Source organism: Lithobates pipiens, unplaced genomic scaffold (genome assembly GCF_037356315.1).
Source record: "Lithobates pipiens isolate NorthernLeopardFrog02 unplaced genomic scaffold, aLitPip1_a1.2 Scaffold_3, whole genome shotgun sequence".
In the NCBI taxonomy this organism is placed as follows: Eukaryota; Metazoa; Chordata; class Amphibia; order Anura; family Ranidae; genus Lithobates; species Lithobates pipiens.
In genome coordinates this window covers 223,783,685-223,806,179 of record NW_027507790.1, presented here as the reverse complement: position 1 = coordinate 223,806,179, position 22,495 = coordinate 223,783,685, and the positions used below count along the sequence as shown (strand labels likewise).

The 22,495-nt window shown below is 42.7% G+C and overlaps 1 protein-coding gene across 2 annotated transcripts in view; it reads right to left on the bottom strand.

Annotated features, from left to right (window-relative positions):
• The window catches only part of RICTOR (RPTOR independent companion of MTOR complex 2), a 218,455-nt gene that overhangs the window by 60,321 nt on the left and 135,639 nt on the right, over nucleotides 1-22,495 (bottom strand). For both annotated transcript variants that reach the window (XM_077462825.1, XM_077462824.1), the window contains exons 14-18: nucleotides 14,824-14,890; nucleotides 14,666-14,746; nucleotides 14,464-14,564; nucleotides 6,978-7,143; nucleotides 2,759-2,860 (exon numbers count right to left, since the gene is read on the bottom strand). In XM_077462825.1, coding sequence (XP_077318951.1) covers nucleotides 2,759-2,860; nucleotides 6,978-7,143; nucleotides 14,464-14,564; nucleotides 14,666-14,746; nucleotides 14,824-14,890 — 517 coding nt within the window. The remainder of the gene's footprint in view (nucleotides 1-2,758; nucleotides 2,861-6,977; nucleotides 7,144-14,463; nucleotides 14,565-14,665; nucleotides 14,747-14,823; nucleotides 14,891-22,495) is intronic.

Below are 22,495 nucleotides of genomic sequence, written 5' to 3'. Positions count from 1 at the left end.
AAGTAAACCAGTAGACTGAAAACTACTGACAGCAGGAGTGAAGAGCAGTAGCTGCTGGCATCTGATCATACATTTAGGCACGGCTCCTGTGCAGAGGTTGGCAGCTCTGTCTCAGTTGGGCAGTGTGGGGTGTAGCGGACTGTCAACACACCACTCTCGGGTGATCAGCTATTGGGCCGGAGGATGGCGCATCACCGCCAAGGGCAACATGGTGAGCACCCCGAGGACAAAAACGTCAGTTCCGTGCGCCCCCGGCTATGTATCCTGGACTCCAGGGCTCAGGACTGGCATAGCGGGTGCTGTCGGGTAGAGGGGAGGGAGGAGTGCGGACACAAACTGGCTTCTAACTTTTATAGCTGGCTCCTAGAGTCAAAGCACATTTGTCAATGCCTGCATTTAGGTATTCATTTGAGTAGCCCAAGAGCCCCCAAAATCCAGGCACACTATATATTTCAGGCTGCCCCTCCCATATCTCAAAACTGATCCCTAAGATCAGGGGTCTCCAAAACGTTCCATACAAAGGGCCAGTTTACTGATCTTCAGACTTTAGGGGGGCCAGGCTGTGGCTACTGGGAGTTGATCATTGTTGATGTCATTGGTAGGAATTGTTCCCTTCATTGGTATCAGTGAATAACATAGTGCCCCAAGGGCCAGATAAAAGCAAGTAAAGGGCCATGCCCAACTTTCAGGCCGCAGTTTGGAATCCATTACTTTAGAGCAGTGGTCATCATCCTTGTCCTCAGGGCCCACTAACAGGCCAGGTTTGCAAGATAACTGAAATACATCACAGGTGATATCATTTGCTGCTCAGTGATTGCGGTACTATAGTCTGCTTCTCCCCAAGGTAATACATAAAACCTGGCCTGTTAGTGGGCCCTGAGGACAGGGTTGATGATCACTGCTTTAGAGGAACGAGCAGCCCCAATATCAAAGAGTAAGATGGGTGAAGTCAGAGCTTGACATTCTGTAAATGCGGTGATGTGCATAAACCGGTATTTCGTAAATTGAGCAGGCACCCATTATGCTCCTAATGGCAGCTTAAAACAAATCTCCAGCTTTTAATTAAGTTTAACTTGTTTGTTTGGATCAAACTGGTCCAAACTAACCATTTACCTCACTAAAATATGCTGTGGCTCTCAATGCTGTATGGCCTTTATGTAATGCTGTGTCCTGGCAGTGGGAAGGGATGTGATCAGCTTTAATAGGCCTAAAAAGTGCACCGATTTTATAAACGTATATAAGTCTTTAAATGGCCTTTATATGCTTACTCTCTGTTCACCTATTTCATATACACAACTCTGTAGCTATTAGAAGGCACATTTCATGCTGAATGACTGCTTAAAACTAAACCTGTACCAAGAGACCTTGCTAAAGACTAACCCTGCAGAGAAGACACCATGACAAGTCAGAGATTGACTATCTGTGACTGCAAATCACTCCTGGAGCCTCTGACCTACCAATGCAAATAAAAACCTCATGAAATTCCAAGTATAGAAAAGTTCCGCACCAGGATGCTCCCCATATTCTGACTAATAGTGTTTCTGTATTCACACAGGCACTTCACGTGGGCTCGGTGTAGAGATGGCTAATGAAAGTAAAGTTGTGTGTTGTCACCCTATAGTGCCTTCTCTTCAGTGAAAGTGGTTTATTGCATATCGTCTACCTGCTGGTGTGCTTAAGAGTATGAAGAACGCTTTTAGTAGTTGTGCATTAATTCATACCCCGTAACACCCCTACAGCGACCAATTCCAAGAAAATGGGTTGAGCAATGTAATGCACTGCGATTGTGTTAACCACATCTACTGCCCTGTGCACAGCAATCATAGCATGCATATATAATCAGGAAAGTAAAAACAAATTGCAAACATATAATCAGGATACAGTGCAACATTCACGTACATACGCAATACAGAAATCTTCTAAGTATTAAAAAGGTTGTGAAGTGTCGATAATTAAAAAAAAAAACTATTAGATAAGCACCTGAACAACCACAACATACAGGGATGTACAATGTAATACTGACGTATAATCACACACACAGGTTGGATTTGGTGTCTTTTTTTCAACCTTGCCTACTATGTAACTGTATAACTAAGTAAACCGTCTCCTAATTAAAGTTACAGTTTTATAAATTCAAGATACTAAAAGTAAGTTACAAAGCCATCCACAACTCTGCCCCCAGCTACATCACTAGACTAGTCTCAAAATACCAACCTGATCGTCCTCTTTGTTCCTCCCAAGACCTCCTACTCTCTAGCTCCCTCATCACCTCCTCCCATATTCCAAGACTTCTCTCGAGCCTCTCCCATCCTCTGGAATTCCCTACCCCTATCTGTCAGACCATCTCCAAATTATCTACTTTTAGGCGATCCCTGGAAACTTTTCTCTTCGGAGAAGACTGCCCTGCCTCCACGTAACAATTGTTCTTTTATTTTCTTCATCAGCTCATCCCCCACAGTTACTACCCTTTCGTATCACTTGACCCTTACTCCTAAATTGTAAGCTCCATCGAGCAGGGCCCTCCAATTCCTCCTGTGCTGTAATTGTACTGTCTGTCCTACTATTGTAAAGCACTGCGCAAACTTTTGGCGCTATATAAATCCTGTATAATAATATTTCAATTGTCAGTCTGTTTTACTTCTGCTTGAGATATGTTGAAGTCCCCCCTTCCCCAGAAGAATCAGAATACAATATCATATTTTAAACACACACATTACTTTTATAAAAAATAAAGTGTAAAACAAAGATCAAGTCATACCTTGAGTATGGTCCCTATAAGATTCCAGTTCCATTCAAGGTTCTCTTTGTGAATGAGGACTTGGCTGTCTCTCAAATTCATTGTTAAAGCTTCTTCTGTATCCTATACATAAAGAAACATAAAATATATATTAGAGCCTAAAATTAGTTTCCCAAAATGAAATAAATAATAAAAAAAAAGCATTCTGTAAATACAGATCAGGACTCCGGGTTCCTGCGACTCACGGGGAATAAAGGTAAAATAAGGGAGGAGGGTATACATGTACCAAAAATCAGCCGGTTCATCAGAAACTGACTTTTCAGTACATGTGAACTGCTAAGATCTTTACTTCAAGGGAATGCCAGATACTGAAGGCTGCAAATTGCCTTATACCAGGATAACTTTTTGACAAGATAATATAGAATATCTCATAAAAGCCTCACATTTTTGTAAATATTTTATTACATCTTTTCATGTGACACCACTGAAGAAATGACACTTTGCTACAATGTAAAGTAGTGAGTCTACAGCTTGTATAACAGTGTAAATTTACTGTCCCTTCAAAATAACTCAAAACACAGCCATTAATGTCTAAACCGCTGGCAACAAAAGTGAGTACACCCCTAAGTGAAAATGTCCAAATTGGGCCCAATTAGCCATTTTCCCTCCCCAGTGTGACTTGTTAGCGTTACAAGGTCTCAGGGCGTAACATCTTTCACATTCTACAAAAAAATATGATCTAACTTTACTGTTTAGTTTATTAATTCATTAAAGTGTATTTTCCCCCCAAAAATTTTGTTTGGAAGACCGATGCGCAAACACAGTGTGACATAAAATATTGCAACGACCGCCATTTTATTCTCTAAGGTCTCTGTTAAAATATACAAAGTTTGGGAGTTCCAAGTAAATTTCTAGCAAAAAAATACTGATTTTAACTAGTAAGCAACAAGTGTCAGTCTTTAAGTGGTTAAACTGACCCCATTTACAGACTGAAGTTCATTCATTTGATCTAAAAGAACAGAAAATACAATGTTTCTATTTCTCTCCCTAAGCAATGTTGTGATAAACTTGGCATGCTGCCTGTTTCTCAGCTCAGCTCTCAGCAGTGAGCAAGAGAACGCTCTGCACTGAATGGGGAAAATGTTGTTCCTGTGTTAAGATCGGGAGGAGGGTAGAATCGTAAATTTTGATTCTTTAATGATTAATAGCACAGCTCTAAGCCCTTGTACACACGGTCGGAGAATCTGTCGGAATGAGTCTTATCGGACTGTGTCGTCAGATAATCCGACTGTGTGTGGTATGCATCGGACTGATTCCGTCCGACCCAATTTTCCAACATGTTGGAAATATTTCCCGACCAACTGGGCCAGACGGACATACTCCGATCATGTGTAGAGCATTTTGATCGGACCAAGTGCCACGCATGCTCAGATCAAATTCCTACATCAAAGCTATTGGCTGCTAGCCTGAATGTAGTCCCATCGTAACGAAATTACGTCATCACGTTCTGAAAGATCGGATTTTTCGCCAACTTGGCCCAACCGTGTGTATGCAACAGTTTCGGACACAATCCGTCGGGCAAAATCCGACGGATTTGGTTGGCAAAATCTCCGACCGTGTGTACGTGGGCTAAGACCCCTTTCACACTGGGGTGTTTTTTAGGCGCTTTAGCGCTGGAAATAGCCTCTGCCAAGCACCTGAAAACCACCTCCCATTCATTCAAGTGTGTCTTTTCATACAGGGGTGGTGAACTTGTGGGACGTTTTGAAAAGTCCTGCAAGCAGCATCTTTGGGAGTGCTGTATTTAGCACTCCCAAAACGCCCTGCCCAATGGAATGAGTGGGCAGTGTTTCCGAAGTGCCGCAACACGTGAGTTTTTAACCTTTTCTTTGGGGTTAAAAGTACCCTGTTAGCGTCCGAAAAGCGCCACTTGAACAGCAGTAAAGCACCGCTAAAATGAGTGGTGCTTTAGCACTAACATGGCCCCAGTGTGAAAGGGGTCTAATGTGGGGCAAACAGCAAGAAATGTCAATACAGATGTTAGAGCAGTGATAATGTAGCCTTATGCCCCTATGAGATCATTAAATATTTACTGGTTTATGGAGAAGGGTAAATAAATAGTAAGTGGATGGGGCTGAATTTCCGCAGGACACGGGTACCTGTCAAGAACAGGTACCTGCCCCCCCCCCCCCCCAAAGGTGCCAAATGTGGCAGCTGAGGGGATAGAAAGCAAAGATGCAGAGCTATCTCTTTTGGGTGGAGCTCTGCTTTAAATGCGTTGTGAAGGCAGAAGGTTTTTTATCTTAAGGCATCCTATGTAGCAGCCCCCACAATTATCTACCTGAGCTGCTCCTCTCTTCAGTAATGTCTACGATCCCCTCAGAAATCCAGAACATTCCTCCTGATTGGCTGAGACAGAGCAGCGGCGCTATTGGCTTCCACGGATGTCAATCAGCCAATCATGGGAGGGAGGGAGCGGGCCAGGTCGGGCTTCGTGTCTGAATGGATATACAGAGCTCTGACTCGGCTTGGGTGACAACCTGTAAAAGCTGCGGGCTGAAGAGCTCTTAAAGGAGGTAGGGACTAGGAGCAGAAAAGAGGGACCCAAGAAGAGGAAGATCAGGGCCGTTCTGTGCAAAACCAACTGCACAGAGGAGGCAAGCATAACAAAGTATAAAAAAACGAGCCTTTACAATTACTTTAAGTCATGTGTGCATGAGCCCTCACTAGTAACAATAATAACTTTGGAACTTGTTGCAAAGTAAACATCTACTATCACCTAGAAATGTTAACTGCTTAAAGCAGTACCCTGAAAATGTACCTTTTTTGTCTTAAATTCCCTCTGGATAAAACTTCTCTAGTTTCTTTTTGAATATGAACAGTACAATCCCAGATATGTTCCTACAGCTGTAGATCTGCTCTGAGAGATTTGACAGAGTCTCAGGAGATGTGGAGTGAGATTAGAGGATGTCACTACTGTGCTTCTCACTATTATCCTTGCTGGAGTGAAAGCTGCACTTGAGAAACTGCACTCTCTCTCTGATTCACTTTTTTCCTGGGGATCTAGGTCATCTCCATTTCGCCACCAGTCATCAGATACTAGCCATTATGGGGGGGGGGGCAGCTCTGATCGAAGAAAGCATAGCCTTCACCACTAACACATATAGGGGTTTTACTAATTTACTAAAACTAGAGAGCACAAAATCTGGTGCAGCTGTGCATGGTAGCCAATCAGCTTCTAACTTCAGCTTGTTCAATTAAGCTTTGACAAAAGAGCCTGGAAGCTGATAGTTTCTACGAAGAGCCGCACCAGATTTTGTACTCATCAGTTTTAGTAAGTCAACCTTGTACTCTAAGTCAGTAATGGAAAAAAGTCACCCATCTGGCAACAACAGTGCCCACAGAACAGGAAATATAGTAGGTCTGTTTCATTCAAACCAAAATGATCTGTTATCCAACATGAGGCGGATTTAGGCTAGGTTCACACTACGAATCATCTATGAATTGCACAGGAATGCAATGTATAGTGCATTCCTTTGCAATTCAAATGCAATTTAGTATGATGCAATTTAAACCCATTCATTTTGAAAGAGCTGAAATGGCACCCCATCGCACCAAAGTAGCACATGCACTACTTCTGGAAACGCAACCAGAACGCATGCTAGTTTTGTACCATGCGATCCGGTGTAGGCAAACATGCTGTGTTTGCAGCCTGCGTTTGGGGTATTGTGAACAATGCAGACTCCTGCTGCCGATTGAAAGGACAGTGTGGGAAACGCACACAAATTGAGAGGTTCCTGCAATGCGTTCTAAAGGGCATACACTTATTTCCTCATCAGCAAACAGACCAAAACACTACCATCCAGTGACTGTAACTTAGGCTGGCCATACATTATACACATTTCCTATTCAATTTCCTTTAGATCTACCTTCAACTATGTAGTGCAAGGGCCCGCCTGACTCCACAAGAAAAGTGAAAGTGTTTAGATCTGACCTCACAGGATATGGTTTTAGTAAAGCTAAAGGAAAATCATATAATGTATGGCAAGCCTTAGGCATGTAAACAAAGCATACAGGGGCAAGCACAGACACACAATTTGTGAGACTGCTAAGCAATGCACATTCTTGCTCTCTAAAGCAAGAAAAAGGATATAAAAAGCGTTGACTATACAAAGCAACTCTTCTTCAGCTAAGTGTTTGAGATCTTCACTTGAATGAAGGAAAAGCGCTTTCTTCTCACCTTCAGAATAAAAATATCCTTCTGTACACGCATGTGCTGATCACGTTTTTGGTGGGTAGCCATCGCTTTCTGTACAATGTGATCTAGATACAGGCTGTAAGGTTTCGGTCCTCGTTTCTTCATTTCATGGAAGCGTTTCAAACAGTTTAATGCAGCACTGGCCCGCCTGCAAAGTTTATATAACAAATTAGTACTTCCTGTGACTACAGGAATCCCTGACACACATTGCATATTTACACTTTTATCTCAGAATTTTTTTTTTTTAATTATCATTAAACTCAATCTATTCATCTCTAAAAAAGCCAAGCTGTAAGCTGAATTTCAGGAATTCAACCATTTTGTAAAAAGTAAAGGCATGCTATGAGTTAAGTCCAAGGAAGTACATGTCACTTCTCAGACTTAACTATTATTTATAGCTGACAGGTTTATGGCTCTGCTAGAGCATACACTGAGATGCTGGGGGGTGAGAGAGGAGAAAAGCACACAGTGCAGCTATGCCTAGCCCTCCGCTCTGCTGCCCATTCACAGAAGCCTTTGTATTTTGTGCATGAGTTTATATAATGCAAGGCTTCTGTGACTGGGCAGGAGAGGAGGGTCGGGCATAGCCACGCCGACGACTCTACTGCTGAAGAGAACTAGAAGAAGGTACAGATTTGGGCTCCTGAAACTACAGCAATTGCAGTCTTCCAGGAGGGCAATAAACTTGCCAAAATTTAAATAACAGCTATAAGTCCAGGAGATGTCATGCACCTGGTTGGACCGAAATCATAGCGTGCTTTCACTTTTTACAAAGGAGTCAATTTCCTGGAGTTAAGTTTTAAAACCAACATAACCTATGGAACCAAGTTAACCTAAATTAACAGTACTGGTTGGAAGACCCAGCATTGTAAGGCCATGAACCAGATATCGTTTTTAAATCTGTATGATCAGGGTAGGAAAGGAAAGTAATCAAATGTGGGGTTAAAGTGGTTGTAAAGGCAGAAGGATTTTTTTTATCGTAATGCATTCTATGCATTAAGATAAAAAACCTGTGTGCAGCAGCCCCCCTCAGACCATCTCTATCCAGCGATGTTACATGAGTGCCCTGGCCGTTCGGGACTCTCCCTCCTGATTGGCTGAGACTCAGCAGCGGCGCCATTGACTCCCATTGCTGACAAGGTCAGTTAGCCAATCAGGAGAGAGAGGGGGCAAGGCTGAACCCATGGTTCCATGTCTGAATAGACACAGGGAGCTGTGGCTCGGCCCAGGGTGCCCCCATAGCAAGTAGCTTGCTCTGGGGGAACTCCACAGATGGGAGGGGTCAGGAGCACTGAAGAGGGACCTGAGAAGCGGAGGATCTGGGCTGCTCTGTGCAAAATCATTTCACAGAGCAGGTAAGTATAAAATGTTTATTTTTAACCACTTCAGCCCCGGAATATTTGGCTGCTGAATGACCGGGCCATGTTTTGCGATTCGTGCACTGCGTTACTTTAACTGGCAAGTGCGCGGTCGTGCGACGATACACCCAAACAAAATTGACGTCCTTTTTTCCCCACAAATAGAGCTCTCTTTTGGTGGTATTTGGTCACCACTGCGTTTTCTTTTGTTTTTTTTTGCGCAATAAACAAAAATAGAGCGACAATTTTGAAAAAAGCATATTTTTTTACTTTTTGCTATAATATCCCCAAAAAATATTGTAAAAATGTTTTTTCCTCAGTTTAGGCCAATACGTATTCTTCTACATATTTTTTGGTAAAAAAAATAAGCTTTTGATTGGTTTGCGCAAAAGTTATAGCGTCTACAAAATAGGGGATAGTTTTATGCCATTTTATTGATAATTATTTTTTTTACTAGTAATGGTGGCAATCAGCGATTTTTAACGTGACTGCGACATTATGGCGAACACATCGGATAATTTTGACACATTTTAGGGACCATTGGCATTAATACACCGATCAATGCTAAAAAAATTGCATTGAATACTGTAAAAATGTCACTGGCAGTGAAGGGGTTAACCACTAGGTGGCGCTGTAGGGGTTAAGCGTGTCCTAGGGAGTGATTCTAACTGTGGGGGGGGGGGCTGTAGGTGACAGGTCACTGATCAGTGCTCCCGATTACAGGGAGAGCTGATCAGTGATAGTATCACTAGGCAGAATGGGGAGATGCTTGTCTACATTAGCATCTCCCCGTTCGATGATCGCAAGTTTTTTGCACTATAAACAAAATAGGAGCGACAATTTTGAAAAAAAAATATATATATTTTGTACTTTTTGCTATAATAAATATCCCCGTTTTTTTTTTTTTTTTTTTAAAGCAAATTTTTACTCGGTTTAGGCCGTTATGTATTCTTCTAAATATTTTTAGTTAAAAAAAAAAAAACGCAATAAGCGTATATTGATTGGTTTGCGCAAAAGTTACAGCGTCTGCAAAATAGTGGATAGATTTATAGCATTTTTTTTTTTTTTTTTACAAGTAATGGCGGCGATCTGTGATTTTTATCGGGACTGCGACATTATGGTGGACACATTGGACATTTTTGTGACCATTGGCATTAATACAGCGATCAGTGCTATAAAAATGCACTGATTACTGTAAAAATGTCACTGGCAGGGAAGGAGTTAACAATAGGGGGTGATCAAGGGGTTAACTGTGTTCCCTAGGAGGTGTTTCTAACTGAAGAGGGAGGGGAATGACTAGAGGAAGTTACGGATCATGGTTCTTAGCTATTAGGAACACACGATCTGTCATTCCTTACAGAGCAGAACACGGATTTGTGTGTTTTACACACACACACTTCCGTGTTCTGTCTCTCGTGCCCGGCGGTCATAGCGACCGTCGGCTACGAGCATCGGCATTCTCTGCAGTGTAGCAGGTGCACGCCTCTGGTGGCACGCGTGTGCCTGCTATCCTGATCCCATGAGCCGACGTATAGCTACGATGGCTCGCGGGATCATGCCAACCTGCTGCAGTAGAAAGACGGCGGCTGGTTGGCAAATGGTTAAAGAAAAAAAAAAAAAAGAAGAACTTTAGTATCACTTTGAGGAATACTTGCTAACAAAAAAATTAACTAAGTTCTGTATTCAAAAAACGCTGCTAATATGTGGCACTGCAGATTATTTACATTACAAAATTATATCAAAGGTTTGTGTTTTTTTGGACATTGATGCATTTTCATTTGGAATTCATACAGCTGCTTTGAAACTAAAAACGCTGCATTTGACAATAAAAGGCTGAGCTTAGCTTGTGTTGCTTGCAGTTCAAATGCACTTCAAACGGGACATATACAGTTGTGCTCATAAGTTTACATACCCCGTAGACAGCGGTGCCTGTGTTTTGGCAAATATCTCCTAAACCGTGTAGGTTTAGGAGATATTTCTTGGACCTACAGGTAAGCCGTAATCTAGGCTTACCTGTAGGTCAAAGTGGTTTGTAAGGGTTTACAACCACTTTAAAGGTAACCATCCTCACATGTGATCTGTTTCTTTGTAAGTAGTGTGTGTGTGTGTGTGTGTGTGTGTGTGTGTGTGTGTGTGTGTGTGTGTGTGTGTGTGTGTGTGTGTGTGTGTGTGTGTGTAAAAGGTCAATGAGTTTCTGGACTCCTGACAGACCCTTGCATCTTTCATCCAGTGCTGCACTGACGTTTGTGGATTCTGAGTCATGGGGAAAGCAAAAGAATTGTCAAAGGATCTGCGGGGGAAAAGGTAGCTGAACTATATAAAAAACAGGAAAGGGATATAAAAAGATATCAATTACAAAGTGGCGGCATACGCTGATGATGTGCTTCTGTTCCTAACGGAACCGCACATTACGATACCAAATCTACTCCAGGATTGAGCACTTTTTAAATCGTTAGCTAACTTGCAAATTAATTACACTAAATCGAAGGCCCTTAATATTACTCTTCCGGAAAACGTACTGACTCAATGTAAATTAAACTTCCCGTTTGGGTGGGAGAAGCATGCCTTAACTTATCTGGGTATACAGCTCCCAACGAAGCTGTCTGATCTCTACCCCCGGAATTTCTTACCCCTGTTGAATTCTATTAGGCAAGACCTACAAATTTGGAATAAACGCATGATATCTTGGTTTGGGAGATCCTCGATCCTGAAGATGAACGTCCTCCCCAGGGTCTTGTATCTCATGCAAACCATTCCGATCAAACTACCACCGGCATTTTTCGCCACATACAAAGCTCTCAGCTCTCAATTCATATGGGCCAACAAGCATCCTCGCATAAGATGGGGTAAGATGACTTTACCCAAATTGCAAGGCGGGTTGGGAGTCCCCGACTTACAAAAGTACAATTGGGCCTGCCAGCTCACTAGAATAGTGGACTGGCATGTTCACAGGCCAGCAAAAGCCTGGGTAGACAGAGGAAACAACAGCTGGCATCCCAGTCAAACTCCTTCCATGGCTAGACCCCTCTTCTATCTCATACTCGCTTCAGTCTCATCCTTTGATAGGGGCGACTCTACATACTTGGAGAACGATACGCCAAAAATGTAAACTCTCCTCTACTCCAGGCCCACTCTCTCCACTGGAATACAACCCAGACTTTCCTCCTGGCATTTCTTCGCGACAGCTCACAGACCAGACCCCACAAGACATATTGAGCCAGATCTTTCTATGATAGAGGAAACTTAATCCCCTTTCATTCCCTCCCCGAAAAATTTCCAGACAGATACATTCCCTTTTTTAATTACCTCCAGATTAAACACTTCTTGTCTAGTACACCTCTCAAGTCACAATGGTATAGAGAACTTACGAGTTTCGAGAACCTATGCAACAGCCAGGAACCCCAAAGGCATTTAATCTCTGAGCTCTACGCGCTCCTCTTCCCAGCTGCCAACAGCTTAAATGACCCTGCCAATACCAGATGGGTAGAGGAGCTGAACTTAGAACTCACACGAGATGAGTGGGAAAACATTTTGCTACATATCCACAAGGGCTCACGAAATGTATCGGTTCAGGAGAACGGGTATAAACTGTACTCCAGGTGGTACAGAACACCTGACTTATTGCATAAATTTTACCCTAACACATCGCCCTCTTGCTGGAGATGTAGGACTATGAAAGGGACATTATTACATGTTTGGTGGGATTGCCCCGCAATACAGCCGTATTGGTCAGCCATACACCAACTAATCTCTAAAATAACTACCTACACCTTGGAATATACACCCGCACAATATTTACTTCATCACGCCTCGATACCACAGAAACAGTATAGGAAATCTCTTGTCTTGCACCTTGTGAACGCAGCAAAGATGTGTTTGCCCGGTCGCTGGAAATCAATCACGCCCCCCACGGTAGGAGACTGGATCCGTCGGGTAGGGCGGACAATGGAAATGGAAGAACTTGTTCACCAACTTAATGATACCACGCCAAAATTTACTACAGTATGGGCTTGTTGGATCCATTTTCGTGCGTCCACAGAATGCAAGACACTGCTGGGCGAGGTATAGCCTGGCCTGGGATTCTAACTGAACATAATTGAAATAATAGGAATATAGCTGGTAAACTGACTGTTCTAATTTTCCGATAACGGTAGCTTTTCCTGTATACACATGGTGCCCGTTCCGGATAACGCAACCATCCCCTACCCTGTCTTACCCCTTTATCCTCACCCCTATACCTTCCCCAATGTCCCTCTATCCTAATACTCTTACAGAGCTTTAGAACGCTATGACTTGGCAACTATGCATAGGCTTTAATTGAGGAAGCATCACGTTATCGAGCTGACTCGGAGGAGGCACGTATAGTCGACAGGGCTCTTCTAGGTGGGTGATCCTGCTTCAGGTCTCCTTACCCTCACAGTGTGATCCCTGTAGGGGTGAGTGTAGGGAGATATGCACTACCTGTCTCCCATCTGAGTCCAGGCTAGAAGTACTCCTTTACTATAACAATCATATGTTGCCTTTTTGGGTTTTGGTTTAGAGAGACTAATGGTCAGTTAAACTTTCTTGTTTAATTTCACAACACTGGTGATGTTAGGAATACTGTAATATGTTTCCTGTTTGTTTGAAACTGTATATATTTCTCAGAAACTGCTGTACATTCAAGATATAATGTTCAGTTTTCCGAGAATATTTTCCGAAGTCAAATATGACTGTAGATGTTACGTGTATTTCGCCTTTATGTCAAATGCAACATTTTCAGAATAAAAATATGTTTAAATAATAAAAAGATATCAAAGGAATTGAGAAGGCCAATCAGCATTGTTCAAACGCTAATCAAGAAGTGGAAAATGAAGGGTTCTTTTGAAACCAAACAACGGTCAGGTAGACCAACTAAAATTTCAGCCACAACTGCCAGGAAAATTGTTCAGAATGCAAAGGAAAACCCACAAATAACTTCAGAGAAAATACAGGACTCTCTGAAAACATGTGGTGTGGCTGTTTCAAGATGCACAATAAGGAGACACTTGAAGAAAAATGAGCTGCATGGTCTAGTTGCCAGAAGAAAGCCATTACTATGAAAATGCCACAAAATATTCCGCTTACAATATGACAAAAAGCAGAGACAAGCTTCAAACCTTCTGGAACAAAGTCATTTGGAGTGATGAGACCAAAATTTAGCTTTTTGGCCACAACCATAAACACTATATTTGGAGAGGAGTGAACAAGTCCCACGATGAAAGGTCCACCATTCCTACTGTGAAACACGGAGGTGGATCGCTGATGTTTTGGGGATGTGTGAGCTACAAAGGCACAGGAAATTTGGTCAAAATTGTTGGCAAGACAAATGCAGTATGTTATCAAACATTACTGGAGGAACATTTGCATTCATCAGCCAGGAAGCTGCTCATGGGAAGTACTTGGACATTCCAACATGACAATGATCCAAAATATAAGGCCAAGTTGACCTGTCATTGGCTACAGCAGAATAAAGTGAAGGTTCTGGAGTGGTCATCTCAGTCTCCCGACCTCAATATCATTGATCCACTCTGGGGAGATCTCAAACATGCAATTTATGCAAGACAGCCCAAGAAGTTACAGGAACTGGAGGCTTTTTGCCAAGAGAAATGGGCAGCTTTACCATCTGAGAAGATAAAGAGCCTCATCCACAAATACCACAAAAGACTTCAAAGCTGTCATTGATGTTAAAGGCTTCAGCGGTATTAAGAACGGGGGTATGTAAACTTTTGATCAGGGTCATTTGGGTAGTTTCTGTTGTCATTATGATTTAAAAAGAGTAAACACAGTTGATTAATAATAAATGGCTTCAGCCAAACACCATGGTATGGTGTTATCATTCATATTCTCTGAAAAACGGACAAGAAATCATAAATTCTGCCAGGGTATGTAAACTTATGAGCACAACTGTATCCAAAGAAACAGTGCAACGCAAATCAGGGTAATCACAGCCTCTAAACTGTTATATGTTTTGCTCAAATAAAGTCTACAGGATTTTGCTGATAGGCATTTTGACTGGGGCTTCAAACGCACATAAAAGCAGGAAAACACCCCTCAACATGAGTTCTTAGTGTCTTATATATGATACATACAGTCGCTTTTCCTTGGGGATGTCAAACGATGCCGCCATGTTCATCAGGGTTGGTAAACAATGTAAGTGATGACTGTGTGAATGTGGAAGGATTGTGTTTGCCTGCAGTACAAAAAGACATGGAGGATTACAAACAAAATGCAGTCAGATGCACAAAAATCCAGCATGTTTTCCAAGATATCATATAAAAAAATATTTTTTACCATGTGCAAGAGCTCCCCAAGGATGATTGTTGCTCTGACAGACACATCGTCATCGCTGCTCGTTATTACCTCCACCAGCCCCTAAATCAAATAATAGAGGTCATACAGAGTAGGAATATATAGACATGCAAAGCTGCACATGACCTTTGACCACTTACCTCCAACAAGCCATTTGTAATGAAAGCAGAAAGTACAAGCGCTAGATAATTGTCAATGAGATCAGGCCTGTAAAATAAAGAAATGGTCTGTCAAATATTGTGGGTCCTATGATATGTGCTTTCAGACAAGAGGAAGAAATACTCAATTTCTGCACAGATTAAACATACAGGCTCCATGAATAATGAATAACTATATTGCCCACAGCAACCAATCAAAATGAGCTTACTGTAGTCAGACTGATCATAAGACTTTTGAATTGTGCTGCGAGTTACTGCTCCCTTTTTTTTTTTTTTATTTACAAATAAAAGCCCAACAATGTTTTACTTAAAAGGTATTCAACTTTCTTATTTCTCAATTAACAGCTTTATGATTTCTGATCTGCACACTTGCCTCTAAGACTTGATGAACCACTATAGCGGGATCTGCATTCTTCAGAGTCGGCGATCGGCTTTACTGCAAAAGTGATCCGAGTGGCATTAACGCCACCTGATCACTTTTACAGGGCTTGAAGGGGGCCCACCCCCTCCAGAGGCTGCAATTATACGACACCTCTGTTCCATCAGGGAGCCCAGGACCTGTAAAAGTGATCAGGTTGGCTGCCCACAGAAGAGATGGAGAAACATCCGTTTCCCCATCTTCTCTGTGATGAATGAAGCCGGAAGAGACAAGAATTTTGGCACTTCCTATTTCAGTTCATTTTTTTCTTGGCTGGTACAGCCAGGAAAACATCTGATCAAACCCAATCTGTTGGGCAGGGGAGACACCGGATGTCTCCATAAAAGGTATCCGTCACTGCCACCATTTTGTTAACCAGGGCCTCGGCTCTATCAGAGAATATATAATATTCGGGGGTTCCAAGTAGTATTGTTTTTACCAAATAAATGCAGATTTTGAAATGTATATAAAAAACGTGGCAAGTGGTTAAAGAACGTACTAAAGACTTGGGAAGGACAGTCGCCTAGCATTTTCACAATGGGTGTTTAGCAATAGTAAATAACCATTTGTCTCAGAGTAGAGCGGTCCAGTAAGGCAATGTTTCTTAACTCCAGTACTCAAGTAACCTCACCAGGTCATGTTTTCTGGATTTCCCTCACATGAACCGGCTGTGGTAATTACTAAGTCAACTGATCAAATCACCTGTGCAAAATAATGGGAAGCCTGAAAACATGACCTGTTGGGGGTACTTGAGGACTGGAGTTCAGAAACATTGCAGTGAGGCACCTTTCCGATTCCGAGCCTGACAGAAGTTAACATTAGGCAAGGATTTCATAGAACTGTTCCAATCACCAATCTACACCGATTAACCATAACTTCATGGCCACCCACCTAATAATGAGCAGATCCCCTTTTTGCTGCCAAAACAGCCCTGTCCCCTTGAGGCATGGACTCGATAAGACCTCAGTAGGTATACTGTGGTATCTGACACCAAGCCATCAGTGGCAAATCACTGCCTCCACCGGTCTGGCCAGAACATCCCACAGGAGCTGCAGTTTTGGAGTTTCTCTGACCCAGTCATCTAGCCATTACAATTTGGCCCTTGTCAAAGCTGCTCAAATCCTTAGTGCAGTGTTTCTCAACTCCAGTCCACAACGTGCCCCAACAGGTCATGTTTTTAGGATTTCCATTATTGTGCACAGGTTATTTGATCAGTTTCACTGTCTTAGTAATTACCACAGCCATTTTATCTGAGAGAAAACCTGAAAACATGATCTGTTGGGGTGCCTTGCTGCCTAATGTAGCCCTACCTCCACAGGAGCCAGTTAGTTTGATCGGTCCTCTATTCTGCCACGACAACTTAACCACTTCAGCTCTGGAAGATTTACCCCCTTAATGACCAGGCCATTTTTTTGCAACACAGCACTGCGTTATTTGAACTGACAATTGCACGTGTGACGCTGTATCCAAATAACATGTTTGTCCTTTTTTTCCCCCACAAATAGAGCTCTCTTTTGGTGGTATTTGATCATCTCTGTAGCTTTTATTTTTTGCGCCATAAAATTGGATGCGGGGAACCCGTTCGCAATAGTGTGAACTCAGCCTTAAAAGGCAAAAGAATGACTCGGTATTTGAACAAACCTTCAATGTTCCAAGTACAGCCAAAAACATTCAACACCCACCATTTTATTCTCTAGTGCAGTGTGGGTTCACACTATTGCGAATCGGATGCAGATTTTCAATTGCGCATCCAATTCGCATGTCAGGAGCTTATGACCGACTCTATGGAGCCGGTTCACACATCTCTGGAGCTGCTCTGGTGCGAATTGCACTGGAGTCATCTGGTCCGTTTGAGTTGCGAATTCAATCAAAAATTCGGACTGAAATCGGACCTGAAACGATGAACAGAGACGCACCGGACCCCCGCTGTGAGCCGCTCCGTGTGGCAGTGTGAACCCAGCCTAAATGTATTTTAAGTAGGATAAGAAAATCCAAAATGTGCACGATTGTTTCTGGGCTGTATTATGGGTACAAACATCAAATAACATCCATATGTGATATCGCTGCGATCGTCAGGAGCGGCAGAATTTATTTTGGTGGCACATTATGGTAATAGCAAGAAATTTATGGCTAAATTATGGCTAAATTAACCCCTTCACATCAAAAGTGATATAATGACATCACTTATGTTTTACTCGGCTGCCAATGGTGCAGATTTAAAAAAAATTTTTAAAAAATTTTCAAATTTAAAAAAAAATCCCAATGTAGATTGGTATTTGAATACTTTTAAGTGCAAAGGAGGGATTTGAGGTCGTCACGACCGCTAGAGCGAGAGCAATAATTCTAGCACAGGACCTCCTCTGCAGTGTTAATTTCGTTGACTAAAACATTTTAGTCGACTAAATGTGAACCTGGAAATACATGTGGGGATCCCTTCAGTCACCTCCACTGAGACCGCTCATACCGAGACGGTCAGGAAGCACCAAGGAAACCTGGAAATACATGGGGAGACCCCTTCAGTCACTGTCACTGAGGAGATCCCCACAATGTCTCCAACAATGACAACAATGGAGACCAGTACTTATGATTCAGGAACCCTAGACATCAATCCCATTCTGAAATTTATCTCCAAGAACTTCTACGTAATGAAGGAAAAAAGCCTCTTTCCATTAGTGGGCGCACTAGTTGGAGTCTGTCTTCTAATACTGATTGCCATTGCAACAGCATGCTACTTTCGGTAAGTTATTGCACGTTTTTCATAGTTATTTACATTATAAGTCTTCATGCTATCACCCACTGTATCTGAGGCCTCCCCCCTCCCAATATTAATCTTTTGCTTATAGGCAGGCAGTTGATCAGACCGAGGTGGTGCTTTTCCTGTGCTCAGGGTTTAGTAGCACAAGCCCCTCACTGATCATAATGAGATTAACGCACCTCTAACATTTGTTCTATGCGGGAGGGATGCATGAACTTAGGCTGCTGGTAACAGTAACAAATGGGGTGATGTTTTCAAACACAGATTTAGGTGGCGTCAGCTATCAATTCAGAAAATTTCTGCTGATTTATGGAAACGTTCTTATAACATTTCTTTCTTTGTACAGAATAGCTGCAAGGACAGACCAAAGGCGATGGACGAGCTAAAGAGGATGGAAGAAGGATCCCCAGAGGGGGATAAAGATGAAGTGCAGAGATGGAAGAAAGATCCCCAGTATTGGAGGAAGTACGTGTAATAAGACGCAGAGGATGAAATATGCATAATGATGTATAAAAGAAGCAGAGATATGGAAGGAGGAATTGCTGTGAGGGAAGAAAGACACATCGCAATGGATGAAGGATGCCCAGAGATGAAAGAAGGAGGCAGCGATATAAAAGAACGACATGCTTCGAAGGAAGGAGGCCTTGCAGCGATGGAAGTAAAACACAAAGCAAAGAAAGAAGAACTTGCAGCGATAGAAGTAAAACCCATAGCAAAGGGAGAAGAACTTGCAGTGATGGAAGTAAAACGCATAGCAAAGGGAGAAGAACTTACAGCGTTGGAAGCAGAACATGCAGGGATGAAAGCAAAATGCACAGCGATGGAAGAAGTACGTGCAGGAATGGAAGAACAACTTGCAGCAATGGAAGTAGGACGTTCAGGGACAGAAACAGAATGTGCAAGGATGGAAGAACAACTTGCGGCGATGGAAGTAAAACACATAGCAAAGGGAGAAGAACTTGCAGCGATGGAAGTAAAACGTGCATGGATGAAAGTAGAATGCACAGCGAGGGAAGAAAAATGTGCAGGAATGGAAGAACTCCTCGCAGCGATGGAAGGAGGACGTTCAGGAATGGAAGTAAGATGCATAAAGAAGGAAAATGAGCTTGCAGCCATGAAAGATTTACTTACACCGAGGGAAAACGTGTGCAGTGACGGAAAAAGTACTCACAATTATGGATGCAAGAGTTGCAGTGTTGGAAAGAATTGTCACAGTGAAGGAAGAAGTAAAACGCAGTGATGGAAGAAGGACCAGACATTGAGGCAGGCCATGAATTATGCAATATTCCTTCCTTCAACCACGGGATGGAGGAAAGAAAATTGCTCATTGTTCCCATCAACAAAGTCAGAGATGGAAGTAAAACGCACAGCGATGGAAGTACTCCCAGTAATGGAAAAAAAAATGCTCAACCATGGAAGGATCAATCGCACTCAAACATAGAAAAGCCCAACAAGTTGGAGGTACTGAAGTTGATCAATAGATCAACTTCAGTACAATCAGCTTGCCCATCGATGAGCCAGCCAAGTCTATGGCTGGTTTAAGGCAGGCCATACATTATGCAATTTTCTTTCCTTCAACCAAAATGTCTTGAGTCTCCCATCCACAGTAAGTGTTAGCGCTACTGTGGGAAGCATTACCCTATAGCCGCGGACCATGATCGGATGAAAACCAACCAGCAGGCTGGTGGAAATTAAGTTGATCAATCGACTTCAGTACCACCAGCCTGCCCATCGACGGATCGAAATTCAATCTGTCTATGGTTGGCTTGGGAAGAAAACGAAGCAACTGTGCTGACAACCTAGATACTGCTCTCAGTGCTCTGGTCAAAACACAATCAGGGCCAATTCACACTATGTGCGGTGACTGGTGTTTTATCGCACCGGCTTCCTAGCTGCTCGGATTGCATTTATATTGTAATGGATAAAGGTAGCAAGGATTGCAGAGAAGAGCAGCGTTGGAAAAGGGTTGCAGGGATGAGAAGTGTGGGAACAGGGTTTCAGGGGATGCAGAGGTCCGCAGTACAGGAAGAGGGTTGCAAGGACTGCCATAGTTGAGCAGAGTTGGATTAGGGTGGCAAAGGATACAAAGGTAAGCAGCATTGGAAGAGAATGGTAGGGGACGCAAAGGTAAGCAGCATAGGAAGAGAGTGGTAGGGGACGCAAAGGTAAGCAGCATAGGAAGAGAGTGGTAGGGGACGCAAAGGTAAGCAGCATTATTAAATCAATGCCTTAACACTGGGGCAGTGCGCTGGCAGAATGGTGAAAAAAACACCGCTCTCCATTGAAATTAATGGAAAGCTCTTCAAAAGTGCTCAGTGTTTTACTGGCAGTTTATAACCACTTGCCAACCACCTCACGACGATATAGGTCGGCAGAATGGCATGGGCAGGCAGAGTAACGTGTTTTTTTTTTGTATTTGCTTTGCAGGTATGGTATGTCTTACTGTTATACTGTAATGTTAATTTGTTTTATTGTTAACCATCATTTGCTTAGCAGGTAAGCCATTCAGTTGCAGCACAGATTTATTTATCTTAAAAGCAAGAGCGTTTGCTCCCACGATACATATAGCCATGACTCCAGCTCTGTAGGAGGTGATTTCACCGCCACAGTGTAAAAAAAAAAAAAAAAAGCATATATGCCCAAGCATGGGGGCAGCAGGGGTGGAGGAGCGTTTTGCTCCTAACTTTTGGGGTGGGGGCATCCACCCCAAAATTTAGGAGCAAATCTCTCCTCCACCCCTGCTGCCCCCATACTTGGGCATATAAGCTTTTTTTTTTTTTTTGCTGGGAGTAAAAAAAAAAAAAAAAGCATATATGCCCAAGCATGGGGGCAGCAGGGGTGGAGGAGCGATTTGCTCCTAACTTTTGGTGTGGATGCCCCCATGCGTCGGCTTAAATATATTTTAGGCACAGATTGCATTAAAAAATATTTTATTTTTTACTTTTTTTTTTTTTGTATTTGCTTTTCAGGTATGGTATATGTCTTACTGTTATACTGTAATGTTACTTTGTTTTATTGTAATTTGCTTAGCAGGTATGCCATTCAGTTGGCCTTCATTGTTTAGGTATCATCCAGCCAACCAGCCTTCATTGTTTCAAGTACAGCCATAGTGCTCTACACATATGGAGAGATATTACTGTCATGTAAGACACCAATGCCATAATAACTAAAGTTGAAGTTTAGGACAACTGATGAAGATTGTGCAAGGATCAAAGGTCCTTCTCTAAGCCAGCCAGAAGAATCCATAAAATACCTGCTCTATTAAGACATGGAATTGCAAAGTAGGGGCTAGGTCAAAGTACTCCTATAGATCAATTGCCCTCATCAGAGTAGCCCCATAGATCAGTTGCCCTATCAGAAAACCTGTATAGATCAGCTGCCCTCATCAAAATATTGAAAAATAAAACACACAGGATCTCTACCTTCCCTACTAACAGAACAGTGATCTGCCTTGTTTACATTGGCAGACCGCCATTCTGCCTGTCTCCCGAATGATCGGTGGGTCACGGCGGACATCGTGTCCGCCGGACTTGCCGAGTGGCTCCCGCTGTGTCAGATCACGTACTAGGGCACGTGATCTGGCACAGAGCGGCCGCCCTGCCGCAGTATATATTTGTGGGGCGGTCCCTAAGTAGTTAAACTTCTCATTACCTATGACACACCTAGTTATAGAGTGAAAGCCGCTCTCACCTGTGAAACTTAAGCATTAGTATATTACCACTTATATGATATCAATTGTTCACAGAAAATAGGCCACAGGCAACAGATAATAGGTAAAGTAAGTATTTTATGGCAAAGCAGAACAAACACAAGAAACATACCAATAAAAAGGTTAATAAATATTTTCAGTTAACTGACAGGAACATTAGCCTCACCTACAGTCATTGACTTTCACTGCAGTATGGCTAAAGAATATTAAACTAGTATACGCAGCATTTGTAAGAACCACATCAATCGAGAAAGCATGAATGACACAAAGAAAAAGTCTCACTGTAAGACCTCTTTCACACTGAGGCGTTTTGCAGGCGCTAGAGTGCTAAAAATATCGCTTGCAAAGCGCCCTCAAACAGCCACTGCTGTCTCTCCAGTGTGAAAGCCCGAGAGCTTTCACACTGGAGCGGTGCGCTTGCAGGACGCTGAAAAATGTCCTGCAAGCCGCATCTTAGGAGCGCTGTATTTACCGCTCCTAAAACGCCCTTCCCATTGAAAACAATGGGGCAGCGATCCAAACCCGCCTGCAAAGCGCCGGTTTAACGCAGCTAAAACGACCGTAAAGCGCCGCTTTACCGCCAGCGCGACTCAGTGTGAAAGTAGCCTAACTCTTGTTAATGACTATTCAAAAAGTGTTACTGCGTGCTCTCTTTTGTGGGCGTATATGTTACTAACAAAGGGGTACCCATGGAGGTGAGTGCAAAGTACCTGGTACCTATCCGTGTTAAATGGCTTTCATTGGCGCACTTCTTTAGGTGATGCATATTTAT